This window comes from Oryctolagus cuniculus, chromosome 2 (assembly GCF_964237555.1).
Source record: "Oryctolagus cuniculus chromosome 2, mOryCun1.1, whole genome shotgun sequence".
NCBI lineage: Eukaryota > Metazoa > Chordata > Mammalia > Lagomorpha > Leporidae > Oryctolagus > Oryctolagus cuniculus.
This window is the reverse complement of record NC_091433.1, coordinates 44,762,992-44,789,852: the sequence shown is the minus strand read 5'-3', so window position 1 is coordinate 44,789,852 and position 26,861 is coordinate 44,762,992. Positions and strand designations below refer to the sequence as shown.

Below are 26,861 nucleotides of genomic sequence, written 5' to 3'. Positions count from 1 at the left end.
CTATATCAGATCTTTAAGCAAAATTTAACAGAATAAGAGCAAGAAATAGACAAGGTCTAAACCTTGGCTGGGAATTTTAAAATCAGTCTTTCAAAAACAATGAGGAAAAGTGGGCAAAAAAATATCAATATAAAAAAAATAATTAAAATTATCAGAACAGAAAAAAGAAACCTTACCAAACCACAATGTATATACCACATTGAGGACCTAATTCAAAAATTTTGGGAGACAAACTATGAGAAGAATGGACATCTGATACAGACAGAAAAATTGGTGCTACAGGATGAGTATCTCTTATCCAAAATGTCTGGAACTATAATTGCTTCAGATTTCCTTCATATTCTGGAATACTTGCAAACACATAATGAGGCATGTTTGGGATGGGATCCAAGTCTAAACACAAAACTCATTTATATTTCATACACATCTTATACAGTCTAAATGGAATAAATATAACATTTTAGGTATGACTGTTTTGACTGCAACCTGTCACAAGAGGTCAGGTGTGGAATTTTCCACTTGTGGAGTCAAGTCAATGCTCTTTTGAGGATTGGATTCTCAAGCATTTAGAACTTCGGCTTCCTTGATTAGGGATATTCAACTTGTTAATTGTTTAGGAATAATAATGGTATTGTGGTTTTGCTTAAAAATAAGACGTTAAAATATTTGTGGGTAAGATGGAATTGCCTTCAAAATAACATAGGAAAGAGAAAAGGGATGAAACTGTAGACAGGAGAGTACTACCCTGGGTTAATGGTCTGGGGGTAAGTGTTAAGCACATTATATGGTTCTGCTCACACTGCTACATCTTTCAAATGCACCATAACAGAAAATTTTAAAACTTAAAATGTTAAATACAACTTTATGTTAATCAATAGTTTTTATGTAAATTCCAGCTGAGTTTTCCCAAAAGTAGGACAAAATGACTGACTTATTTTATACCTAGGTCAAAACATGATAAAAGATTTTATATACTTACATATACTGATAAGTGATGCAAAGTGAAATGTAAAATAACCACTACCTTTTTTTTTTTTAATTTTTTTTGACAAGCAGAGTGGACAGTGAGAGACAGAGAGAAAGGTCTTCCTTTGCTGTTGGTTCACCCTCCAATGGCTGCCGCTGCAGCCAGCGTACTGCGCTGATCCGATGGCAGGAGCCAGGTGCTTATCCTGGTCTCCCATGGGGTACAGGGCCCAAGCACTTGTGCCATCCTCCACTGTACTCCCGGGCCACAGCAGAGAGCTGGCCTGGAAGAGGAGCAACTGGGACAGAATCCGGCGCTCCGACCGGGACTAGAACCCGGTGTGCCGGCGCCGCAGGTGGAGGATTAGCCTAGTGAGCCGCGGCGCCGGCCAAAAATAACCACTGCTTTTTAAAAGAACTCTGAGTAAAGCTTTAGAAACTCCAGAACTCTAAATTATTTGCAAAGAAAATTTCTAATAAGAAATTATGCAATGCTCACAATTAACAATATAATCATTTCAAATCTGAGTCCACAAAATCTAGCCTTACAAGATCTACAAGAGAACAGCTCAACTTCCCTTTCAACTTTCCAGGCTTCTGCTTTGCTTTTTGTTTTACCAGAATGCTGGTAGATACACTGTGTAAAAATATGATGATCCTAATTTAAAGGCACTGAGGATTATTAAAGACTATCCTAACTCAGCTTGATACTTAGCACACTGCTGATGTTCAAATGCTGAGTAGGTCAGAAAAAACGCCAGTGGTATTGTGAGACAGCAACTGAGACACGGATGGGTTTCTCCTGTCATCCTTCCAGAGAGTATTGCTACCTCCATCTTTAAAAGAAATCCAGATTCTTATGCAGACTATATACATATTAGTAACCTCATAGATTATGGCCAAAGAACAAAGCAAAACAAATCTTCAACAGAAGGACTTGGCTGTTGCCTTTTTTTAAATTCATAATTACATGTTTTATCATCTATACATATTTTATATGTACTACATATAACATTTTGCTGAATCCATAATTCTGTGGAAATTCACCACATGTAACTCCTATTATCTATAACTTACTTGATAAGTTATAGAGTAACATAATCCTTAGTCCTCCTTACATCAAATGTTCATATCCAAGGAGTATTTCAAACAAGGTGTAGAGATTTTCCTTGTCTTAGGAAAAAAATTGTGTTTATTCCTTCTAACTGTTGTACCAATAAAAATAGTGAAAGCACAAAGAACATAGATCATATACATCTAATGACGATGTTAAACATCATAAATTCTACAGTGGCTGTCCATTGTAATTCAGCTGCAACAGGTTTACCAATAATCTATGAGGGTATCTTAACATGTTGCTAGACTTTATGAACTAAACTTCACAAACTTCATATTTACTGAAATTTAACTGCACGCTTCTTTTTTTTATTTTTTTTTTATTTATTTATTTATTTTTTTTTTTTGACAGGCAGAGTGGACAGTGAGAGAGAGAGAGAGAGAGAAAGGTCTTCCTTTGCCGTTGGTTCACCCTCCAATGGCCGCCGCGGCCAGCGCGCTGCGGCCGGCGCACCGCGCTGATCCGATGGCAGGAGCCAGGAGCCAGGTGCTTTTTTTCCTGGTCTCCCATGGGGTGCAGGGCCCAAGCACTTGGGCCATCCTCCACTGCACTCCCTGGCCACAGCAGAGAGCTGGCCTGGAAGAGGGGCAACCGGGACAGAATCCGGCGCCCCGACCGGGACTAGAACCCGGTGTGCCGGCGCCACTAGGCGGAGGATTAGCCTAGTGAGCCGCGGCACCGGCCCTAACTGCACGCTTCTATAACTGGGAAATAATATGCATTCAACCACATATTTTCTTGCCTTTTTAGCTTTTAACAGTCTGATTTATTCTTACTACATTCAGAAACTAAATGCTTATACATTAAACAATACAGTATATTTTTACAGGTAGATGTTTCTTCAACATATACAACTGCATACGTAAAACAAAGCTCTGCCCACCATGTTCTGACATAATTAGGGCAGACAGGCTCTCTGAGGAAGAGCATGTTTATGAAATTAAAACATACCACACACTATTCTCCTGAGGAGCAGATTCTATTTGGGCAGAATTATTAGCCTCACTCAAGTCATTTCACAGCAGAGAGAACAAACAGGTCTATTGTGCATACCATAATTACATTATGCATGACTTCCCTCAATTAAAATCTTAATTTAAATTAGTATCCACATAGCAGTAGAGAAATTTAAAAAGTCATTATCTAATATGACCTAATGATGCCCTCTACTAACAAGGAATTAGTCAGAAAATGATTTTGTGTATTTCAAAGAAATTATTGGCACAAGGCCCTTTCCTCAGTACCACTAACCATATACTCTGCAAGAGAAACGGAGCACATGAGTCACCCTCACTTAACTCTGCATATATTTTAAGAGCTTCAATCTGTGTGTCTCCCAGGATGAGTACTCTGAACCTCCAGAGAAGGGCCTGGTGTGCTTTGCTCCTATTAGAGACTCATTAGCTAGCTAATAAACTTGACTAAACTAATGTCTAGTAGGAAATCTGAAGGAACAAAAAGAAATTTTTTTAATATTTATTTGAAAGGCAGAGTTATAGACAGAAAGGGAGATACAGAGAGAGAAGTCTTCCCTTGGCTGGTTCACTACCCAAATGGCCACAACAGGCAGAGCTGGGCCGATCGAAAGCCAAGAGCTTCATTCAGGTCTCCCACATGGGTGCAGAGGTCCAAGCACTTGGGCCATCCTCCGCTGCTTTTCTAAGCGCGTTAGCAAGGAGCTAGATCTGAAGTGGAGCTGCTGGGACTCAAACCAGTGCCCATATGGATGCCAGCATGGCAGCAGGCAGCAGCTCTTCCCCATTACACAACATCAGCCTATTTGGGACTTTTCAGGGAGGAGGGGGGAGGAAGAACAGGGGATCTGATAAAACGCCAAGTGTTAGCTTTCCTCCCCAAGATTAGGATGCTTCTACATCATGCAGTATACTTGTGATGGCACAGGGACAAAAAAGCCTCCTCTCTGCAGCGGGTTCCTCATGAGTGAGCCCCTCTCAGGTTTATCCCTAAATAACCTGCTATGGCTGGAGTCCATGTTCTGCCTCTGTCTTGATCTCCTAATCTTACAAATCATCCCCTCATCCTTTTTTTTTTTTTTTTTTTTTGGTCACCTCCTTGGCTTTTTATTAGCAAAAGGCAATCATGTGCCTACAATAATGTGCAATTTACAAATATACATAGTCTAAGTATAAACAAATACCAAAGAAAAATTACAACCAAAGTCAAGAAAGCAGTTAACTGTGGCAGACAGGGAAAGAGTTCAAACTGGGTGGCACAAACAGGTTTACATTATGTTGTTAATGATTTGTTAAAATGATGGGCATAAAAAAATAAAATACATTTATATTTGACAGGCAGAGTTGGACAGTGAGAGAGACAGAGAGAAAGGTCCTCCTCCTCCTTCCGTTGGTTCACCCTCCAAATGGCCACTGCGGCCGGCACGCTGCGCAGATCCGAAGCCAGGAGCCAGGTACTTCCTCCTCGTCTCCCATGCAGGTGCAGGGCCCAAGCACTTGGGCCATCCTCCACTGTCTTCCCCAGGCCACACCAGAGAGCTGGACTGGAAGAGGAGTAACTGGGACAGAATCCAGCACCCCAACCGGGACTAAACCCGGGGTACCGGCACCACAGGCGGAGGATCAGCCCAGCAAGCTGCGGCAGCGGCCTGTATTTTATTCTTTAGAACTTTTCTTAATTTTGCCCCAAGTTTTTAGACTTTACAAAGAAGTGCCTCTTAATAGAAAAATACCCAGAATCTAGTTTATCAGGAGCTGCGGTTCCAAACCAGTAGCCAAAGGCTGATCTGGCCAGACAGGCTTTGTTTGGAAAACCCAATGTTTTGTTTTGCTTTCTCCTTGTAATTTGAATGCCTCCAGGCAGGATATGCGCTCTCCAATTAGCCAGAGGTACCCCCATTTCCTTACTGGAAACGACAGTTCTTTAAAAAAAAAAACAAAAAACCCAAAGACATTGGAACCCACATACATTACTGGTAGGAATGTAAAATGGTGCGGGGGCTTTGGAAAATACTTTGGCAGTTCTCAAAAGGTAAACGTAGTGACCTGGCAAGTCCATGCTGAGGTATGTACCCAAGAGAAATGAAATACATGTCCACAAAAAGACTTGTACACAAACAGCATTACTCACAAAGCCAAGAAAGTGGGATGAACCCAAATGTCCATCAACAGATGAAGGGATAAACAAAATGGAGTATTATCCCACCATAAAAGAAACAAAGTAATGATATATGCTACAGCATGGATAAACCTCAAAAACATTATGCTAATAAGTAAAACAAGCCAGTTGCCAAAAATCTCAGTGTGTGATTTCATTTATAGGAAATGTCTGAAACAGAGAAAATTCAAATATATACACAAAGATAATAAAAATGATATAAAAGGAGATAATAGTGATACTTGCACAAGTTGGTAAATATAGTAAAGCATTGAATTGTTTAATTTAAAGGGATGAATTGTATGATGTGTGTGTGTGTATGTATCTCAACAAAGCTGTTCACAAATAAACCACCCAGGAGCCAACAGCATGGCACAGTGAGTAAAGCTGCACCTGTGATGCCAGCATTCTATATGGGAGCTGGTTGGTGTCCCAGATGCTGTATTTCTGATCCAACTCCCTGCTAATGACCTGGAGAAAGCAGCAAAAGAGGGCCCATGTGGGAGACCCAGAAGAAGCTCCTGGCCCCTGACTTTAGTCTGGCCCAGCTGTTGCTGCCATCTAGGGAGTGAACCAGCAGATGGAAGTTTCTCGCGATCTCTCGCGCTCTCTCCCCCTTCCCCTATGTAACTCTTTCAAATAAATAAATAAATCTTTTTTTTTTTTTTTTTGACAGGCAGAGTGGACAGTGAGAGAGAGAGACAGAGAGAAAGGTCTTCCTTTTGCCGTTGGTTCACCCTCCAATGGCCGCCGCGGCCAGCGCGCTGCGGCCGGCGCACCGCGCTGATCCGATGGCAAGAGCCAGGAGCCAGGTGCTTTTCCTGGTCTCCCATGGGGTGCAGGGCCCAAGCACCTGGGCCATCCTCCACTGCACTCCCTGGCCACAGCAGAGGGCTGGCCTGGAAGAGGGGCAACCGGGACAGAATCCGGCACCCCGACCGGAACTAGAACCCGGTGTGCCGGTGCCGCCAGGCGGAGGATTAGCCTAGTGAGCCGCGGCGCCGGCCTCAAATAAATAAATAAATCTTTAAAACAACAACAAACAGGGTCTGGCACCATGGCATACAGCAGCCGCCTATGATGCTGGCATCTCATATGGACACTGGTTCTGCCACTCTCCCAGAGAAAACACAACTTGATCACGTTTAAGAAAACAATCAGTCCGTCCACAAGAAAGGCCTGCTGGTGGGCAAAGGAGGGAAAGCAGCGAAAGGCAGAAGATGAAACAGTCTGAGAACCACCCTGCCCTATCATGGAGACAGGCACCAGAATTAACATTTGATTATAAGATAAAATTTTAATAAGCTCTAATATATAATCCAAATAAAACACAGCTTAAAGATCTATTAGCTATTACATCATGGTACGATATTAACTAGCTACATCATACGGGATTTATAATGTGCTCCAAAATGCTAAGACTTACACATTAACAATCTTATAAAAATCTGAGGATAGTGAATTAGTCATCTATTTGCCCTAAAAATTATTCATAATTATGTTGCAAATTATGAGTTGGAAAACCCCAGAATCAATCCAGAAAATTAAGTTAATTCAGGGCTAGATGATTCCAATTTCTTTACTTGTAATATAGGCAGTGTGGCTCTGCATCAGAGAATATATAGATCAAATGCATCAATGTACATCAGCACTATTCAAGAAAAAGATCTGGTGGGGCCAGCACTGTGGTATGGCGGTTAAAGCTGCTGCCTGTAGTGCCGGCATCCCACATGGTCACTGGTTCGAGTCCTGGCTGCTCCACTTCTGATCCAGCTCCCTGCTGATGGTCTGGGAAAGCAGTGGAAGATGGCCCAAGTCCTTGGGCCCCTGCACCCACGTGGGAGATCCCAAAGAAGCTCCTGGCTCTTGGCTTCAGATCAGCACAGCTCTGGCCTTTGCAGCCATTTGGGGAATGAACCAGCAGATGCAAGACCTCTCTCTGTCACTCTTACTCTCACTCTACTTTTCAAATAAACAAATCTTTTTTTTAAAAAAAAGAAAGATCTAGCAGACACAGCTATTCCATTCACTTGAGTGTTCAAAGTAGAGTGCTGTAAAATAAGAAGAGTTCATCATTAATCTTTCCTGTGTTTGATAATATCCCTTTGTTCTTATTCTATTTTCACAAGCAATGTCTCAACCTGATTTCTCAAGTTAGTTGATACTAAAGGAAAATACTGAACTGTACAGATTTTTATTTTATTTATTTGAAAGGCAGAGTTAGAGAGAGAGCAGAAAAGATAAAGATCTTCTGCTTCACTGCCCAAATGGGTGCAACAGCCAGGGTTGGGCCAAGCCAAAGCCAGGAGCCTCTGCCAGGTCTTCCACATGGGTGCAGGAGCCCAAACACTTAGGCCATCCTCCACTGCTTTCCCAGGCACATTAGCAGGGAGCTGGACGGGAAGTGGAAAAGCCAGGAACCAAACCAGTGCCTATATGGGATGCCAGCATTGCAGGCAAAAGCTTAACTCACCACATCACAGCACTATCCCCGAAATTAATATTTTCTATTACTAAGTTTAAAAAACGAGAGGTCCGTCTCAATGAGAGATGGCTTGTTAGCCTCTAAGAGGCCAATTAACATTAGGCAAACTTTAATAAAGCTTCTCATCTTGCAAAGCTGAAATTTTTATAGCACTAGATAGTTTTCTGTTGGGCATGTAGCCTCAAATATTGGATGTTCCCTTTTCTTTAAAAAAAAAAAAAAGAAAAAGAAAAAAGCTGACTACCTTACTATGGACATACAGGACATATAGGATCACTGAAGATCCATGGGCTACAACTTGACCACAGCTGTTAACAGCAACAGTAATACCACAAGCAATAGCTAACATTTCTGTAGGGTTTACTGTGTACCAGTCCACCATTTGATGTATTTTAACTCATTTAATGCTCATTTTTTTTTTTTTTTTTTTGACAGGCAGAGTGGACAGTGAGAGAGAGAGAGACAGAGAGAAAGGTCTTCCTTTTTGCCGTTGGTTCACCCTCCAATGGCCGCCGCGGCCGGCGCGCTGCGGCCGGCGCACCGCGCTGATCCGATGGCAGGAGCTAGGAGCCAGGTGCTTTTCCTGGTCTCCCATGGGGTGCAGGGCCCAAGCACCTGGGCCATCCTCCACTGCACTCCCTGGCCACAGCAGAGGGCTGGCCTGGAAGAGGGGCAACCGGGACAGAATCCGGAGCCCCGACCGGGACTAGAACCCGGTGTGCCGGCGCCGCTAGGCGGAGGATTAGCCTAGTAATCCTCATTTAAAAAAAAAAAAAAACAACCCTGTAGGCAGGTACTAGCAGCATCTCTACAGATGAGTAAACTGAGGCAGAGAAGAATTAAATAACTTCTCAGAGTCACGGATGATAGAGGATCGAGCTGACATGCTAAGCATGGTGCCTTGGCTCCAGAGACAATGTTCGTAATTTCTTGTTGACTTTGCAGTACCAATTTTTTCAAATTTAAAATTTTTACTTTTTAAGACAGAAATCCCATATGTACCACAAAAAGAAGTTTTCCAAGTCTCCATGAATAAGCCATTAAATTGGAAATGGTTTTATCTATTGATTTATTCATGTTTTCAATCAATTTTAATAAATATGAAGGGCTTCAAAAATTCATGGAAACTTCACCTTTCAATTTCGATCTTATTTATTTGTAAAGGCAGAGACAGAGAGGGAAGGACAGAAAGACCAAAGACAGCTCCCATCCACTGCTTCATCACTCCTCGAATGCCAGCTAGGGCTGGGCCAGGCCAAAGCCAGGAGCCCAGCACTCCACCTAGGTCTCTCTCACATGGGGCGCAGGGACTCAAGTACTTGAGCCATAATCTTCTGCCTCCCAGGATGCATCTGTAGGAAGCTGGATCAGAAGGGAGTAGCTGGAACTCTGATATGGCACGCTGGCGTGTCCCAAGCAGCAGCCCGCCCCTTCCCCTTTTAAACTGTGCAGAGCTCTGTACCTGCCCTGAGCAAGAAGAAAATGTGACCTAAGTGTGGTGCAGGACTCCTCAGGCTGTACCACAAGAGGCAGCACTGCTCCCCTCTGACTTGCTTTCTCTCTCAGGATGCTTGCCCTTAAAACCTACCACTACCTGTGAGTGGGTATTCCACACCACACCAGCGATGCCTCCAGCCAACAGGCAACATCAACACTAGGCCTGGGTGACCAAACCTTCCCCCCACGATTCTAACCGCAGCCTTCAATTCTTCCAGTTAGATGCCAGACAGCATGCAACTAGGACCAGCTACCCCCGCTGAACCCTGAATGAACTCCTGACCCACAGAAACCAGAAGGTAATAAATGACTATTGTTCACTCAAGCTACTGCATTTGGAGGTTATTTGTTAGGCAGCAATAAACACTTTGTAAGTAGGGACCACAGGTGACCACGCCAGCAAGTTAGGCTCCCAGTCAGTCTAAATGGGCACAGACATTCCGCGGTCTTTCTACCATAGGATGCAATCTCCCGATTTGTTTACAGTTGTTCATATTTCCAACTAAAGCAAGTCTCCAGGCTAAAATTCTTAAGAGCATTAGAAAAAACATAGTATTTTCAATTAATACTAAAGGTAACAGTTACTCCATTAGCAGATCAAAATCACCGCACCGTTTCTGACCCGCGAATACCTTTCACACCGAGCGACATACATCCTATAGTTCTCGTAACTGGAGTTAATTAGGCAGTATCTCTGCATCCGTGACTATGAACTCAAACACTGACAGAACACCTTTACAAAGCACTGTAGCCATCACTAATTCATTTGATTCTTGGGGAAAAAACTATCAGATACGGCAAATATCATGCAGATCAAGTTCAAGGAAGTTAAAACTAGCTGTAACACAGTTAAGAATTCAATTTCAGAGTTTCTGATCAGAAGTCTAGTGCCGTTTTCTATTTCTACTTTACTTGAAAGAACATTTACAGAGCACTGTGTACAACACTGTATCTGCGAGTATTTACCACGTATCACTTTGTGCAAAGTGTGAGGACAGACACATCTCTCCCATCTGCCCTCATCACTTTCAGGGACAGTACAAAAACCTCTGACACAGCTCATCTCCACAAAGTTGTCTGACCCACCCTCTACATTGTCAACTGACAATTTTTCCTGATCCACTTCCTCAATCGTAATACTCAAAAACTTGAAAACAATGGCCAAAATTAGGACAAAAATGCCTAATTTCCTCATCTGCTTTCCAGATTTCCTGTAATCTAATCCCAGTTAAGTTGATCAAATTAATTGCCCTCCATTTGCTGAGAAAACCCAAATTAATCTCTTCATTCTTCCCTAATTCACTTTCTTGGCCTGCCTTTTGTTCATGCTATCACCCAAATCGGAAGTGGTACTCCGCATTCATCCTCAGCCCCTGGCAGTCTCTTTCCTCAAAGACCTTAAAATCCACTGCAGAGCTGGAATTAAGAATGCAAACCACCAAGAATAATGAAGTCCGCAGTACAGACTACCGCTGACAGTACACACAGGAGGGGAACCACTGAGGACTGCACGAGTGCCTCCACAAAGATGACCCTGAAATGGGCTCTGACTGACAGGCAGGCTTTGAGTTGACAGAAATCAAAGCCACCCATTCTAAGGACCAGCCTAAAAGCCTTCCTTTCCACCCTTCTTCCTAGTCACATCTCACGCGGTCCTCTAGGCAGCACCACTGCCTTCAAGACCCTTTCCTCAATTACTTCCCAATCTAACACTCTCCTGAGCTTCTCACATAATTCCTACACACAACCCTCACTCTGACACTTCGTCATTCTATATTATAGTCCTTATCTCATCAACCTGAGCCTCACAGAAGCCAGAAATGTCTCTGCAGAATAAGCAGTCAATGTTTGTTCAACTACTCAATTCGACAGCCAACACTGTTTTCAGTCATGTAAAATCTGCTGAACGTAAACACTGTTTCTTAACTTACCGAGCCTCTCCTTTGGAAAGATTTGTGTTTACAGGATTGAGGATGACCTTGTTTGCATCAACATCCACCACACATTTGGTATGCAAGTCAATTTCTGCAAATAAGACACAAGAAAAAGTTTTAATTTTACAAAAAGCATTTGACAAAAAGTCAACATTCATCCACGATAAAAAAAAAAAAAAATTCAACAAACCAGGAACAGAATGAAAATTTTTCAGTCAAATTAAGGGCATCTAAAACACACACACACACACACACACACACACACACACAAAACACAAAAAAAAACCCACCATGGCTAAGGGCAGGCAGCTGGTGCACACTTCCAACACTCGCATCCCTTATCAGCATGCTTGGTTTGAGCTTCCAATTTAGCTTCCTGCTAATGCACACCCTGGCAGCAGATGGTGATGGCACAAATGCCTTGGTCCCTGACTTGGTTAAGTTTTGGGCTTCTGCTTTCTGCCTAGCCCAGTAATGGCTGTTACAAGCATTTGGGGAATGAACCAGCAGATAGAAGATCTCTCCCTATCACTCTCTCTCTTTGCCTTGCAAACAAAGTGAAAACAAATGAATAAACAAAATCTGTTAAAAACCACTACAGCTAATATCAGAGTTAATGTTAAAGACTGAAGAACTTAACTTCCAACATCCAGAATAAGAAAAGGGTCTCTACTACTCAATTTCTATTCAACAGAGTACTAGAGATTATAGTCAGGGCAGTTGGGCAAGAAAAAAGGCATTTGGACTACAAAGGTAGAAATAAAACTGTTTGCAGATTATATGATCTGCAAAACCCATTAAAAATCTTACAGAATCTAGTTTAAAAATCCTACTAGAATAAACAAGTTCTGCAAGGTTATAAGATATGACAATATATAATAGTCGGTTGTCTTTCCATACACCCCAATGAAAAAGCCTGTAAATGAAATTAAGAAAACAATTTCACTATAATAGCCTCAAAAATAATAAGGGATTGGTGCTGAAACAAGTGGTCAAAATACCAATTTCCTGGGGCCAGCACTGTGGTGCCAGCATCTCACAACTGCACCAGTTTGAGTCTCGGCTGCCCCTCTTCCAATCCAGCTCTCTGCTAATGGCCTGGGAAAGCAGTGGAAGATGGTCCAAGTGCTTGGGCCCTTGCATGTGAGTGGGATACTCAAAAGAAGCTCCTGACTCCTGGCTTCGGATAGGCTCAGCTCCAGCCATTGAAGCCGTTTGCGGAGTGAACCAATGGGTGAAAGATCTTTCTCTCTGTGACTCTCTCCCTGACTCTCTCCTTGACTCTCCCTCCCTCCCCCTGACTCTCTCTCCCTTCTCCCTTCCTCCCCCTTTTTTTTCTTTTTTTTTTTTCCTTTTTTTTTTTTTTTTTTTTGGACAGGCAGAGTGGACAGTGAGAAAGGTCTTCCTTTTCTGTTGGTTCACCCCCCAATGGCCGCTGCAGCTGGCGCACCGTGCTGAGCCAAAGCCAGGAGCCAAGTGCTTCTCCTGGTCTCCCATGCGGGTGCAGGGCCCAAGCACTTGGGCCATCCTCCACTGCACTCCCTGGCCACAGCAGAGAACTGACCTGGAAGAGGAGCAACTGGGACAGAATCCGATGCCCGACCAGGACTAGAACCCGGTGTGCCAGTGCCGCAGGTAGAGGATTAGCCTAGTGAGCCATGGCGCCGGCCCTCCCCCACTCTCTCTCTCCCTCCCTCCCCTGACTCTGAGTCTCTCAGACTCTCTCTCTACCTACCTCTGACTCTCTCTACCTACCTCTCAAATAAAATCTTAAAAAAAAAAAAAGACACCCATTCCTCATATTGGCATACCTGGGTTCAACACCCAGCTCCAGCTCCTGACTCCAGCTTTCTGCTTACATGGACCCTAAATGGTAACAGTGAGATTCAAGTAACTGGGATCCAGCCACCCATATGAGAGACCTGGATGGAGCTCTAGGTCTGGCATAGGTCTCTAGCAAACCCAGGGAGAGAATCAGAATAGGAGGGCTCGCTCTCACATTCACACTCATGCCCTATCACTAAAAAAAAAAAAAATTTAAAAACATTAAAATACTTAGAAGCATACTTAGAAGAAATGTAAAGTTTTTTATAGTGAGCCAGCAGATGGAAGATCTCTCTACCCTCCCCATAACTCCGCCTTTCAAATAAAATAAATAAAACTTTAAAAGACAATTATCAACTGCCATTTGAGGAATAAATCAGCAGAAGGAAGGTGTGTGTCTATCTCTGTCTCTGTCTCTTTCATTCTCCCCAATTCTGCCTTTCAAGTAAGTAAATCTTTTTAAAAAAATATTGGCATCATCAAAATGTCCACTCTTCCAAAAGAAATTTACAGATTTAATGCTATACCAAAATACCAAAGACATTCTTCTCAGATCTAGAAAAAATGATGCTGACATTCATAGGGAGGCACAGGAGACCTCAAATAGTTAAAGCAACCTTATACAACAAAAACAAAGCCAGAGGCATCACAATACCAGATTTCAAGACATACTACAAAGAGGTTATAATCAAAACAGCCTGGTACTGGTGCAAAAATAGACAGACCAATGGAACAGAATGGAATCACCAGACATCAATCCAAACACCTACAACCAATTTATATTTGACCAAGGAGCTAAAACCAATTCCTGGAGCAAGGACAGTCTCTCAACAAATGGTGCTGGGAAAACTGGATGTCCACATGCAGAAGTATGAAGCAAGACCCCTACCTTACACCTTACACAAAAATCCTTTCAACATGCATTAAAGATTTAACCTACAACCCATAATGATCGAATTAATCAAGAACATTGAGGAAACCCTGCAAGACATTAGCACAAACAATTCCTGGAAAAGACCCCAGAGACACAGGTAGTCAAAGCCAAAATGAACAACTGGGATTACATCAAATTCAGAAGCTTCTATGAAGCAAAAGAAATAGTAAGGAAAGTGAAGAGGCAACCGACAGAATGGGAGAAATTATTTGCAAACTACACAACTGATAAAGGATTAATAACCAGAATCTACAAAGAGATCAATAAACTCTACAACAACAACAAAAATCCAGTTAAGAGATGGACCAGGCCCGCGCCGTGGCTCACTTAGCTAATCCTCCGCCTGCAGCAGCAGCATCTCATTTGGGCGCCAGTTCTAGTCCCGGTTGCTCCTCTTTCAGTCCAGCTCTCTGCTGTGGCCCAGGAAGGCAGTGGAGGATGGCCCAAGTGCTTGGGTCCTGCATCCGCATGGGAGAGCAGGAAGCACCTGGCTCCTGGCTTCACATCAGCGCAGTGCCAGCCGTAGCGGCCATTTGTGGGGAGAACCAATGGAAGGAAGACCTTTCTGTCTCTCTCTCTAACTCTGTCAAATAAATTAAAAAAAAAAAAAAAAAAGAGATGGACCAAGAACTTTAACAGACATTTTTCAAAAGAGGAAATCCAATGGCCAACATGACACATGAAAAAATGTTCAGGATTGCTATCTCTCAGGCAAATGCAAATCAAAATGAGATTTCAGCTCAACTCAGAATGGCTCTCATAACAGAAATCAAAAAACAAATGCTGGCAAGGATGTGGGGAAAAGGGCACCCTAACACACTGTTGGTGGGAATGTAGACTGGTAAAGCCACTGTGGAAGACATCATGGAGATACCTCAAAAATCTGAATATAGACCATATGACCCAGCCATCCCACTCCTGGGAATTTACCCGAGGGAAATGAAATCAGTAAACAGAAGAGCTATCTGCACTTCCATGTTTATTACCACAGAATTCACAATAGCTAAGACATGGAATCAACCTAAATGTCCATCAACTGAGGATAAAGAAATTATGGGATATGTACACTATGAGATACTACACAGCAGGGGCCGGCGCCGTGGCTCACTAGGCTAATCCTCCGCCTAGCGGCGCCGGCACACCGGGTTCTAGTCCCGGTTGGGGCACTGGATTCTGTCCCGGTTGCCCCTCTTCCAGGCCAGCTCTCTGCTGTGGCCAGGGAGTGCAGTGGAGGATGGCCCAGGTGCTTGGGCCCTGCACCCCATGGGAGACCAGGAAAAGCACCTGGCTCCTGGCTCCTGGCTCCTGCAATTGGATCAGCGCGGTGCGCCGGCCGCAGCGCGCTGGCCGCGGCGGCCATTGGAGGGTGAACCAACGGCAAAGGAAGACCTTTCTCTCCGTCTCTCTCTCTCACTGTCCACTCTGCCTGTCAAAAAATAAATAAATAAATAAATAAAAATAAAAAAAAAAAGAGATACTACACAGCAGAACAAAATGAAATTTGGTCATTTGTAACAAAATGGATCAATCTGGAAAACTTCATATTTAGTGAAATAAGCCAGTCCCAAAAGGACAAATACTATATGTTCTCACTGATCTGTGAGAATTAATAGCACACCTAAAATGGGAAAGTTGTGGAAGTCAAATTGACACTTTGAAAAACAATGACTTGAATAACCCTCATCTTGACCGTTGAGGAACGGTTTTTTATTTTGACTATTTTTTATTTTTTTCCCTCTTCTTCATACTATATGTTGAACTCCTCACTTAACAGAGTTAATCATATGTATATAAAGACAATTGAAAATAGATCCCAGTAAAAAATAAGAGGGGGAATTTGAGAGGGAGGAGGAAGTTTGTAACTATAAAGCTGTATAGTTCTGCATACAGTCCTATGGATTTACTTTAAAGGTACAGCTTAAAAACTTGTCATGGGACTCCAATCCCATTAAAATTGGTGGTAAAAATAACATATTAATTGTAAAAGTGATCATGTTGAGTGTTAAAGTCAACATATATATAAGATTAAGTGTAGAAGAAATCATATAAATAACATCAAGTGCCTGGTAATAATAATAGACAGAATTAAAAAGTAGGGGATGTCCAACATGGAATGCAGTCTACACAGCAGACTCCTAGAATCATAATCGCTGTAAGTAACACTCTGACCTCAGAGTCAACCCTTTAGGCTTCCTGGTTTGGCTAAAAGGCTTGTGAGAGCATTTTAGGCGTGGAAAGCCAAGACACTGTGGCAAAAAATATCCTACATGAAGGATCTCTGTGAGTGAGACCCCAGTGGAAAGCAGGGGCCGGCCGGCTCCGGGGTTCAATAGGTTAATCCTCCACCTGTGGCACCAGCACATCGGGTTCTAGTCCCGGTCGGGGTGCCAGATACTGTCCCAGTTGCCCCTCTTCCAGTCCAGCTCTCTGCTGTGGCCCGGGAGTGCAGTGCAGGATGGCCCAAGTGTTTGGGCTCTGCACCCGCATGGGAGACCAGGAGAAGCACCTGGCTCCTGGCTTCGGCTCAGCGCAGTACACCGGCCGCAGCACGCCGGTGGTGGAGGCCATTGGAGAATGAACCAACAGAAAACGAAGACCTTTCTCTCTCTCTCTCTCACTGTCCACTCTGCCTGTCAAAAAAAAAAGAAAGAAAGAAAGAAAGAAAGAAAGAAAGAAAGAAAGAAAGAAAGAAAGAAAGAAAGAAAGAAAGAAAGAAAGAAAGAAAAGAAAAGAAAAGAAAAGAAAAGAAAAAGAAAGCAGGGGCCATCAAAGGATGTACTTCTCTGGGGCCAGTGCTGTAGTGTAGCAGGTCAAACCACTGCCTCCAGTGCCAGCATCCCATATGGACACTGGTTACTCCCCATATAGGACCTCTGTCCTTAGTTATGAGAATTAACTGTAAAACTTGTTCTTAAACTGTACTTTATACGTTGTGTGTATATGTGGGTGTAAACTGTTGAAATCTTCACTTAGCATGGAGTCGGCCCTCTGTATATAAAGTGAAACTAAAAATGAACATTAATGAAGAACGCGATGGGAGAGGGAGTAGGAGGTGGGACCAGAGTGGAGATGGGAGGACAGGTACGGGGAAACAACCACTATATTCCTAAAGTTGTACCTATGAAATTTGCATTCATTAAATAAAAGTTCTAAAAATTATTGGCAAGATATGCAGAAATCAGAAGCCTAATACGTTACAAATAGAAATGTAAAATTAAATAATCACTCTGGAAGACAGCCGGCAGTTCCAAGGTTAAACACAGCTACCACTTGACCTGGCAGTTTCACTGCTAGATATATACCCAAGAAAAATGACACGATTTGGATATCCATAACAGTTAAGAAGTACAATCCAAACATCCATCAAGTAATGAATGGATAAATGCAGCACATCCTTAGAAACAAACATTATTTGGCAATTAAAAGTAATGAAGGGGGCCAGCACTGTGGTGCAGCAGGTTAAGACACAGGAATTCCATACTGGAGTGCAAATTCCAGTCCTGGCTGCTCCATTTCCAACCCAGCTTCCTGATAATTCACCTACAAAGGCAGAAGATGGTCCATGCATTTGGTCCCCTGCCACCCATGTGGGAAACCAAGATGGAGTTCCTGACTGCTGTCATCAGCCTGGGCCAGACCCGGCTGTTGAAGCCATCTGGGGAGTGAACCAGTGGACAGAAGCTCTGTCTCTTGCTCACTCCCGCTCTCTCTCTTTCCTGTTACACTGCCTTCTAAGTAAATAAATCTCTCCCTCCCCCTTCCCCTCTGCCTCTCTAACCACCTTTCAAATAAATAATCTTTAAAAAAAAAAAAAAAAAAGCTAAGACTGTATGTGATTCCCCTGACTTGAAATGTCCACAATAAGCACACCTACAGGGCAGAAAGTAGATTAATGGTTGTCTGGGGCCAAGGAGTGACTGCTAATGGGTGTGGTTTTTCTTTTGAATATGAAGAAATTTTTCAAAAATGCATTGTGCTGATGATTGTACAACTGCAAGCATACTACAAACCACTGAATTGGCTGGGATATAATTTTATCTCAATGTAGCTGTTAAAGTACAGGGCGCATCACGATTATGTTCTCCTATTATATTTTCCTGATCCTGTTGGCCTTATTTCTGCTACAAATAAAGCTCTAAGGAAAGGAGCTGTCCTAGGCTAGAGTCACTTTTTGTTTCCCAAAGAACCTTGGTCAAATGTCAGTGTCATATGCATCCTAAGAGTATTTTCACTACTAGGAAAGGCAGGTTTTTTCTTCTTCTTGTCTTAGTTATCTAAGACAAATGCACAAAACCTTTCCTTTCTGCGCTGTCCACAACTCTTGTTCTATCAAGTATTCTACTTTCCTTCTCAAAGATGTATTTGAGAAGCACAAAGAAGCTAGTGGTCTTTTAGTTTATTTTTCTTTCTTAAAAATAAAATATTAGTTTATCTTCACAATGGAAAGATATTATAATTACAAATGCTCATCTATTTTATTTTGAAACAAAATCCACATGTTTTTCTAGCCACAACACTAGGCCATGAACTTCAGTTGAGATATTTTTCAAGAGAATCAAACAAAAGCTTTAGAGCTGTTTTACCTAGATATAGAGGGCAAATACGTTCCACCACAGTAAACTAGCATTAAAGTCTCTAATGCTTTGTGTTTAAACTGACTATCACAGAAACCTGCAGCAGCACATGGCAACTCTTTTCAGTTTTACTTCTCCACTTCCTTAGGCCCAGCGATCAAGAAAGCGTGCAATCATCATCACTTGTTAGTACTCCTGCTTAATGGTATCTGACCATATCATATTGGCTGGCCCCTTACAGTCAGATCTATACTACCACCCAAATGCATTAGCAACTCTCCGGAAATTCCACTGTGACTCAGAAGCCACTCTCTTACCACTCACCACAAAGTAACTTTCTTGCAAGAACATTTGGTCTGAGCAGAGGAGCTGCACCTGCAGTTAGCACTATATGCTAGAATGCATGCCTGAAAAGCCAGGTGTCAGTCAACTACTTTGCCCTACAATGGTGCATGACCTTCATTTCAAATTATCTTAAATGAAGGAAGATGAACATTTTCCTTCAATATTTGTATGTTTCTTCTTTATTCTCTTAACAGCTTCTCTCTCTACCACCTACCCCATGTGCATCAAATACCAGCAATAACCTGGATGCATTAAATGGTATGATTACAGACTCAATCTCTGAAAAATCCTATACAATACCAAGAATTACCTAATGACAAATACACCTAACCTAAAGTCATCTTGTCCTAAATACGGCAACACTTAAAAATGTTCCTTACTACTAACACTAATCAAAGATGTGTTTAGGGGCCGCCATTGCGGCAGAGTGGATTAAACTGCCACTTGCAATACCAGCAGCCCATGGCAGAGTGCCGTTTCAAGTCCTGGCTGCTCCACTTCCAATCCAGCTCCCTGCTAATGTACCTGGGAAGGCAGCAGAACAGGGACACCCTCAGAGACACCAGGATGGAGATCCTGGTTTCTGGCATCCTCCTGGCCCAGAATCGGCTATTGCTGCCATCCAGGGAAAAAGCCAGCAAAAGGAAGATCTTTCGCTGGCTCACTCGCTCTCCCTCTCTGTCACTCTGCTTTTTGAATAAATAATATATTTTTAAAGATTTATTTATTTCAAAGACAGAGTTATAAAGAGAGGTAAAGCCAGAGAGAGAGGTCTTCTGGTTCATTCCCCAAATGGCCGTAACGGCTATAGCTGAGCTGATCCAAAGCCAGAAGCTTCTTCCAGGTCTTCCACACGGGTGCAGGGGCCCAAGCACTTAGGCCATCTTCTACCGCTTTCCCAGGCCACAGCAGAGAGCTGGATCGGAAGAGGAGCAGCCGGGACTTGAACCAGCACCCTTATGGGAAGCCAGCACTGCAGGCCGGGGCTTTAACCCACTGCACCAAGTTCCAGCCCCAATTAAAAAAAAAAAAAAAAAAAAAAAAAGGTGGTGGTTAGCAAGCAAACAATTCCCCTCATTCTTTATCAGGTCAACATTTATCAAACAGAATTCCCACTCTAACTCTGCTGATTGATCCACAGACACTAAGAGAAGGCTTTCTCCAAAACTGTTTAAAATATGTATGGGCAAAACAACTAGCAGGGGCCAGCGCTGTGGCGTAGCTGGTAAAACAGGCACCTGCAGTGCTGTCATCCCATATGGTCTGAGTCCCGGCTGCTCCACTTCCAATCCAGCTCTCTGCTATGGTCTGGGAAAGAAGACGGCCCAAGTTCTTGGGCCCTTGAACCTGACTGGGAGACCCAGAAGAATCCTGGCTCCTAGCATCAGATTGGCACAGCTTCAGCTGTTTGGGTCATCTGGGGAATGAACCAGTGGATGGAAGACCTCTCTCTCTCTCTGCATGTCCCTCTCTGTAACTCTGCCTTTCAAATAAATGAATCTTAAAAAAAAGATAACAAACAATATTTTTTAAATAAATCTAAAACACACTCAAGAAAACAGATTTAAAGACTTAAAGGTGGGGCCGGCGCTGTGGCACAGGTTAATCCTCCGTCTGTGGCGCCAGCATCACATATGGGCACTGGTTCTAGTCCCAGCTGCTCCTCTTCCAATCCCGCTCTCTGCTATGGCCTGGCAAAGTGGTAGAGGATGACCCAAGTGCTTGGGCTCCTGCATCCACGTGGGAGACCAGAAAGAAGCAAATGGCTCCTGGCTTTGGATTGGTGCAGCTCTGGCCATTTGGGGAGTGAACTAGTGAATGAAAGACCTTTCTCATTGTCTCTCCCTCTCACTGTCTCTAACTACCTCTTAAATAAATAAAATCTAAAAAAAAAAAAAAACAAAAAACACCTTAAGGGTCAGATATATGAAGCATTTTTTTTTTTTTTAAGATTTATTTGAAAGACAGAGTTACAGAGAGAGGTAGAGACAGACAGAGAGAGGGGTCTTCCATCCACTGGTTCACTCCCCAGATGGCCACAATGGCCGGAGCTGTGCCGATCTGAAGCCAGGAGCCAGGAGCTTCTTCCAGGTCTCCGACGCGGGTGCAGGGGTCCAAGGACTTGGGCCATCTTCTACTGCTATCCCAGGCCATAGCAGACAGCGGAATTGGAAGAGGAGTAGCTGGGACTAGAATTGGCACCCACATGGGATGTTGGTGCTTCAGGCCAGGGCATTAACCCGCTGCGTCACAGCGCCGGCCCCTGAAAAGCATTTTCACACAAAATGTTATGGCCTGGGCCAGCGCTATGGCATAGCAGGTTAAGCTGCTGCCTGCAGTGCCGGCATCCCATATGGGCACCGGTTCAAGTCCTGGCTGCTCCACTTCCAATCCAGCTCTCTGAGGCCTGGGAAAGCAATGGAAGATGGCCCAAGTTCTTGGGCTCCTGCACCTGTGTGGGAGACCTGGAAGAAGCTCCTGGCTTTGGATTAGCACAGCTCTGGCCGTTGCTGCCAACTGGGGAGTGAACCAGCATATAGAAGACCTCTCTCTCCTCTCTCTCTTTGCCTCTACTTCTATGTGTAACTTTGACTTTCAAATAAATAAATCATAAAAAATAAAAATGCTATGGCCTAGTGGCATCCCCTATTGGAGTTGCCTGACTGCACCACAGATTACAGCTTCCTGGTAACATGCATTCTAGGAGAAAGAAGGCGATGGCTCAAGTAGTTTCCTCCTTGCCACCAATGTGAGAAAACTGGACACAGACTTTGGCTCATGGCTTCTGCCTGGCCCAGCCCCAGCTGTTGTAGGCATTTGGAGAGTGAACCAACAGCAGCTGGAAGATCTGTGTCTCTGTCCCTCTCTCTGCTTTTAAATAAATTTTAAAATTTTTAATAAAAAACGTTACAGCTAACATACTCTGAAATATTATCAGTTGGTTGAATTCAATAATATTGCTACCAAATCCTAAATATAACACTTCCCACTGAAAACTTCTTACACTATAATGCTTAGGAAGCAAAACAGTACACATTTAGGTTTTCAATTTAATCTGGGGGCTGGCACTGTGGTGCAGCAGGTTAAAATCCTGGCCTTCAGCGACGGCATCCCATGTGGGTGCAGGTTCAAGTCCTGGCTGCTCCTCTTCTGATCCAGCTCCCAACTGATGCATCTGGGAAAGCAGCAGAGAATGGCCCAAATCCTTGGGCCCCTGCATCCACATGGGGGCCCAGATCAGCTCAGCTCCAGCCATTGTGGCCACTTGGGGAGTGAACCAGCATATGGAAAACCTCTCTAACTGTCTCAACCTCTCTCTGGAACTCTTTCAAATAAATAGCTTTTGAAAAAACTGTCATTTAAAAAATTTAATCTGAAAAAACTTAAAAACTTCCCACTACTGTAGCACATCAGGTTGAGCCTCCACCTGCAATGCCAGCATTCCATATTGGAACATCAGTTAAGAGCCCCTACTCTGAAACCAGCATTGTGGCATAGCGGGTTGAGCCACTGCCTGCAACGCCAGCATCAGTTCGAGTCTCAGCTGCTCCACATAAGCTCTGTGCTGATGCACCTGGGAAAAGCAGCGAAAGATGGCCTATGTCCTTGGGCCCCTGCCACCCATGTGGGAAACCTGGATGGAGTTCCAAGTTCCTGGCTTCAGCCTGGCCCAGCTCTTGTGGCCATCTGGGGAGTGAAGCAGAGAATGAAAGAGCGCTCTCTCTCTCTCCTCTCTCTCCCTTTCCGCATAATTCTTTCAAGTAAATAAATCTTACAAAAACAAAAAGTAAAGTGTCCCTGCCCTGTTCCCAATCCAGCTCCCTACTAACATGCCGGGGAAGACAGCAGAAGACAGCTCAAGTGCTTGGGCCCTTGCACCCACTTGGGAGAACCGGATGGAGTTCCACGTTCCTGGCTTTCACTTGGTGCAGACCCTGCTGTTGCAGCCATCTGGAGAGTGAACCAGCGGATGGAAGCGCACCCTCTCTCACTCTGTCACTCTGCCTTCCAAATAAATAAAATAAATCTCTTAAAAATAAAAACAAAGAACAACAGCATCAAAAAAAAAAAAAAAAAACACCTGCCAAAAATCTAAAAAATAAACATCTTCCTCTTCACTTGGAACAACTCTGAGACTAAAAGGTAAGGACCTAGTTGTTCGCGCTGCCTCTGTAAAAACAGCACTAAATTAACCCATGTTCACAACAGCCAAAGCGGGAAGCAGCCCAAGGGTCCGTGGACAAAGGAATGGATAAACAGAATGTGGCATACGCACACATCGAAACATTATTCTGTACTGAAAAGAAGTTCTGGTGCCTGCTACAATATGGGTAAACCTTGAAAACAAGCCCGTAACCAAAGGACAAATACTGCACAGTTTACTTCCAGTAGTCAGTCAGGAGTGCTGGTTACCACGGATCAGGGGAAGAGGCAATGGAGAAGTTATCACTTAGTAATGGAGTGTCAATCCTGCAATATATGGCTGACAGTGACATCAACACACCAATGTGAAAATATTTTAAAAATGCTATGGATGGAGCTGGCACCGCTGCTCAATAGGCTAATCCTCCGTCTTGCGGCACCGGCACACCTGGTTCTAGTCCCGGTTGGGGCGCCGGATTCTGTCCCGGTTGCCCCTCTTCCAGGCCAGCTCTCTGCTGTGGCCAGGGAGTGCAGTGGAGGATGGCCCAAGTGCTTGGGCCCTGCACCCCATGGGAGACCAGGAGAAGCACCTGGCTCCTGCCTTTGGATCAGCGCGGTGCACTGGCCGCAGCACACCGGCTGCGGAGGCCATTGGAGGGTGAACCAACAGAAAAAAGGAAGACCTTTCTCTCTGTCTCTCTCTCACTGTCCACTCTGCCTGTCCAAAAATAAATGCTATGGAACTATGTACTTCAAAAAGTTTAAAATCATAAATGTGTGTATTTTAGCACAATTTTAAAAAACACTAAAAATATATCATTATAACATAACACAATTTATTCCTAGTGAAGCCCAAAATAATGACTTAGTTAGTACTATGTGTAAAAACAAATTAAAAACCAGAGTGATCTTAAAGTGAACTGTAAATTTATATGATGATTAATCAAGCTTTACAGTACCCAAAACCATGAATGCTTTGATGTATCCATGAGTCTTTAAGAAAAAAAAAGGATAAGAAATTTACTCCACTAACATTAAAGATCCCTATTACAAGTATTTCCAAAACAGGATCCATTTCCAGATCAAATTCCTCATGATGAAAATTAAAATATCAACAGCTGATAAATTGGCTTATTCAGCCACCCTATTAGTCAGCTTGTAAAAGTGAGCAGTAGTTTGAAACAAGTCTTTCTTCAATGTACAAATCAGCTATGGCTCGCACCCCAATGACATCATGGAAAACACGGGCAGGGCCTGGTAGACTCCCTTTATATAACTCATGTTCCATCTGGGAAGTGCATCATCCCTGTGAAAACAAAACAAATCTGAGGTGTCCATTTAGTAATCTGCTCTTCTAATTCTCTCAAAAGTTAATTTCCAAACCAGATCTGCTAATCAGAATCACAGATGTACCTTCCTTTACCTACCAATCACTTTCCTAAAAAAGCTAACTATAACTTACTCTTATATTTGTGGGGAGCAGCCCGGACTGGACTGAGTTACTGGAATTAAGACTTATTCTATGCATCTGCTCTCCCACAATATGGCGCTGGGAGAGAAGTAAACAGCTTCTGCACAGCTGCCTCCAGTTCAACCAATAAACTGTAGGACTTGCTCCTGATTGGAGAGCAGCGTACTCGGCGTGTGGGCAGCCGAGTTGGGATTGGCGGAGGAGGACTATAAAGGAGGAGAGAGACGGCATGCACCAGGAACATCTAAGGGGAACATCTGAGGGAACACCTGTGCAGCCCCCAAGAAAGCCGGCCTGCGGTGTGCCGCTCCCCTGCGGAAGTGGGGAATGTGGCCAGGGGGAACTGCCCTTCCACGGAGGTGGAAGGGATAGTAGCCAACCCGGGAAGAACCAGCAGCAAACCCGGGGAGGGCTGAGCAGACGAAAGAACAACGCAGGGTTCTGTGTCGTTCCTCCACGAAGAGGGGGAGCGACAATATTCACTGGGGTCTATTTTTTTTTTTTTAAGATTTATTTCTTTGAAAGTCTCTTACAGAGAGAGGGAGAAATCGATCTTCCATCTGCTGGTTCACTCCCCAAATGGCTACAACAGCCAGGGCTGGCCAGGCCAAAGCCAAGAGCCTAGAGCTTCATCTGGATCTCCCACATGGGTGTAGGGGCCCAAACACGTGGACTATCTTCTGCTGCTTTCCCACATGCATTAGAAGGGAGCTGGATCGGAGTGGAGTGGAGCAGCCAGCACTTGGACCTGCACCCATACAGGATGCCGGCATCGCAGGCAGCAGCTTAACCCACTCCACTATGACACCAGCCCCTAAGGTCTATTTATAAAAGAAAGACAAATTACTTGTGTTATTTACTTTCTAATTAAATTGTGGAACTTGCACATTATACATGGTCCTATTTCCAACTAATTTCTGTCACATACATGTCCATGTATGTTCATGAAAATCAAATATGCATCACTAATATTTCATGTACCAAGGACTTGGTTTCCCAATTGGAATGTAAGATTCTTCTCGGCACAGAGAAAACAGCTCATATTTTTTTGCTTAAAAGTTGCTTCAGATCTGTTTTTTATTGAGGTATGCCAACCCCAGAAGAAAAACAAATAATGTAAGTCAAGCCAAGTTAATCTTTTCCTTTCTAGAAAAATATGCCAAATTTCATAATCACTACTTTCATTTTTTACCAGTAAACACAACAACTCAGTAAATAAGTAGAAAACCTAACTCAGTTCTAATGTGGCTAAAGACTGAAGGAATAAAAGAATACAGAAGATGGGTATCAGAAGAGAAAGTGATGTCACAATGTGAAAATAATCAAAATAATCTTATGACTTAAAAATGTGCATACTCAAGAAACTACCTAACTTCAGCAGACTAGCAAATAGATATTTAAAAACCTGTGAGGTGGCCAGCGCGTGGCATAGTAGGCTAAGCCTCCACCTGCGGTGCCAGTTCATGTCCTGGCTGCTCTTCTTCAGATCCAGCTCTCTGCCTATGGCCTGGGAAAGTAGTAGAAGATGGCCCAAGTCCTTAGGCCCCTGGACTCACATGATAAACCCAGAAGAAGCTCCTGGCTTCCAGCTTCAGTTCAGCTCAGCTCCAGCCATTTGGGGAGTGAACCAGTGAATGGAAGACCTCCCTCTCTCCCTCCCTCTCTCCCTCCCTCTCTCCCTCCCTCTCTCCCTCCCTCTCTCCCTCCCTCTCTCCCTCCCCCTACGTTCCCCTACCTCCCCCTCTCTCCCTCCCCCTACCTCCCCCTACCTCCCCCTACCTCCCCCTACCTCCCCCTACCTCTCCCTACCTCTCCCTACCTCTCCCTACCTCTCCCTACCTCTCCCTACCTCTCTGTAACTCTACCTCTCAAATAAATGTTTTTAAAATTTTTAAAGAAAAAAACTCCTAAGGCAGGAATGGGCCTTCACTCGAGCGGTCAAGATGCTAAGACTCCAGGAACTCCTATCAGAGCGCCTGGGTTTGCGTCCCAGCGCTGCCCGATTCCAGCTTCCTGTCAAAGCACACTCTGGGAAGCAGCAGTGGGGATGGCTCAAGAAACTAGGTTCTGGCCACTCCCACAGGTGACCTAGATTGAGTCCCCACCTCCTAGTTCCAGTCCCAGCCAAATCCTGGCTATTGGGGGCCTTTGGAGAGTGAACCACTACTTGGGAGCACATTCTCCCCCACCTCACATCTGTCTCAAAAATTAAAATCACTGGCCTTTTTGGAAAAATATATAAATTTTTTTAAAAAATAAAAACTTGTCCCATGCGGGTGTAGGGCCCAAGGACCTGAGCCATCCTCCACTGCACTCCCGGGCCACAGCAGAGAGCTGGACCGGAAGAGGAGCAACCAGGACAGAATCTGGCGCCCCAACCAAGACTAGAACCCGGAGTACCCTCACTGCAAGCAGAAGATTAGCCTAGTGAGCCGCGGC

General features: G+C 43.8%; 1 protein-coding gene across 2 annotated transcripts in view; it reads right to left on the bottom strand.

Moving 5' to 3' along the window:
* Positions 1 to 26,861, bottom strand: part of KIF13B (kinesin family member 13B) — a 216,976-nt gene that overhangs the window by 180,277 nt on the left and 9,838 nt on the right. For both annotated transcript variants that reach the window (XM_051842522.2, XM_051842523.2), the window contains exon 2: positions 11,129 to 11,222. In XM_051842522.2, coding sequence (XP_051698482.2) covers positions 11,129 to 11,222 — 94 coding nt within the window. The remainder of the gene's footprint in view (positions 1 to 11,128; positions 11,223 to 26,861) is intronic.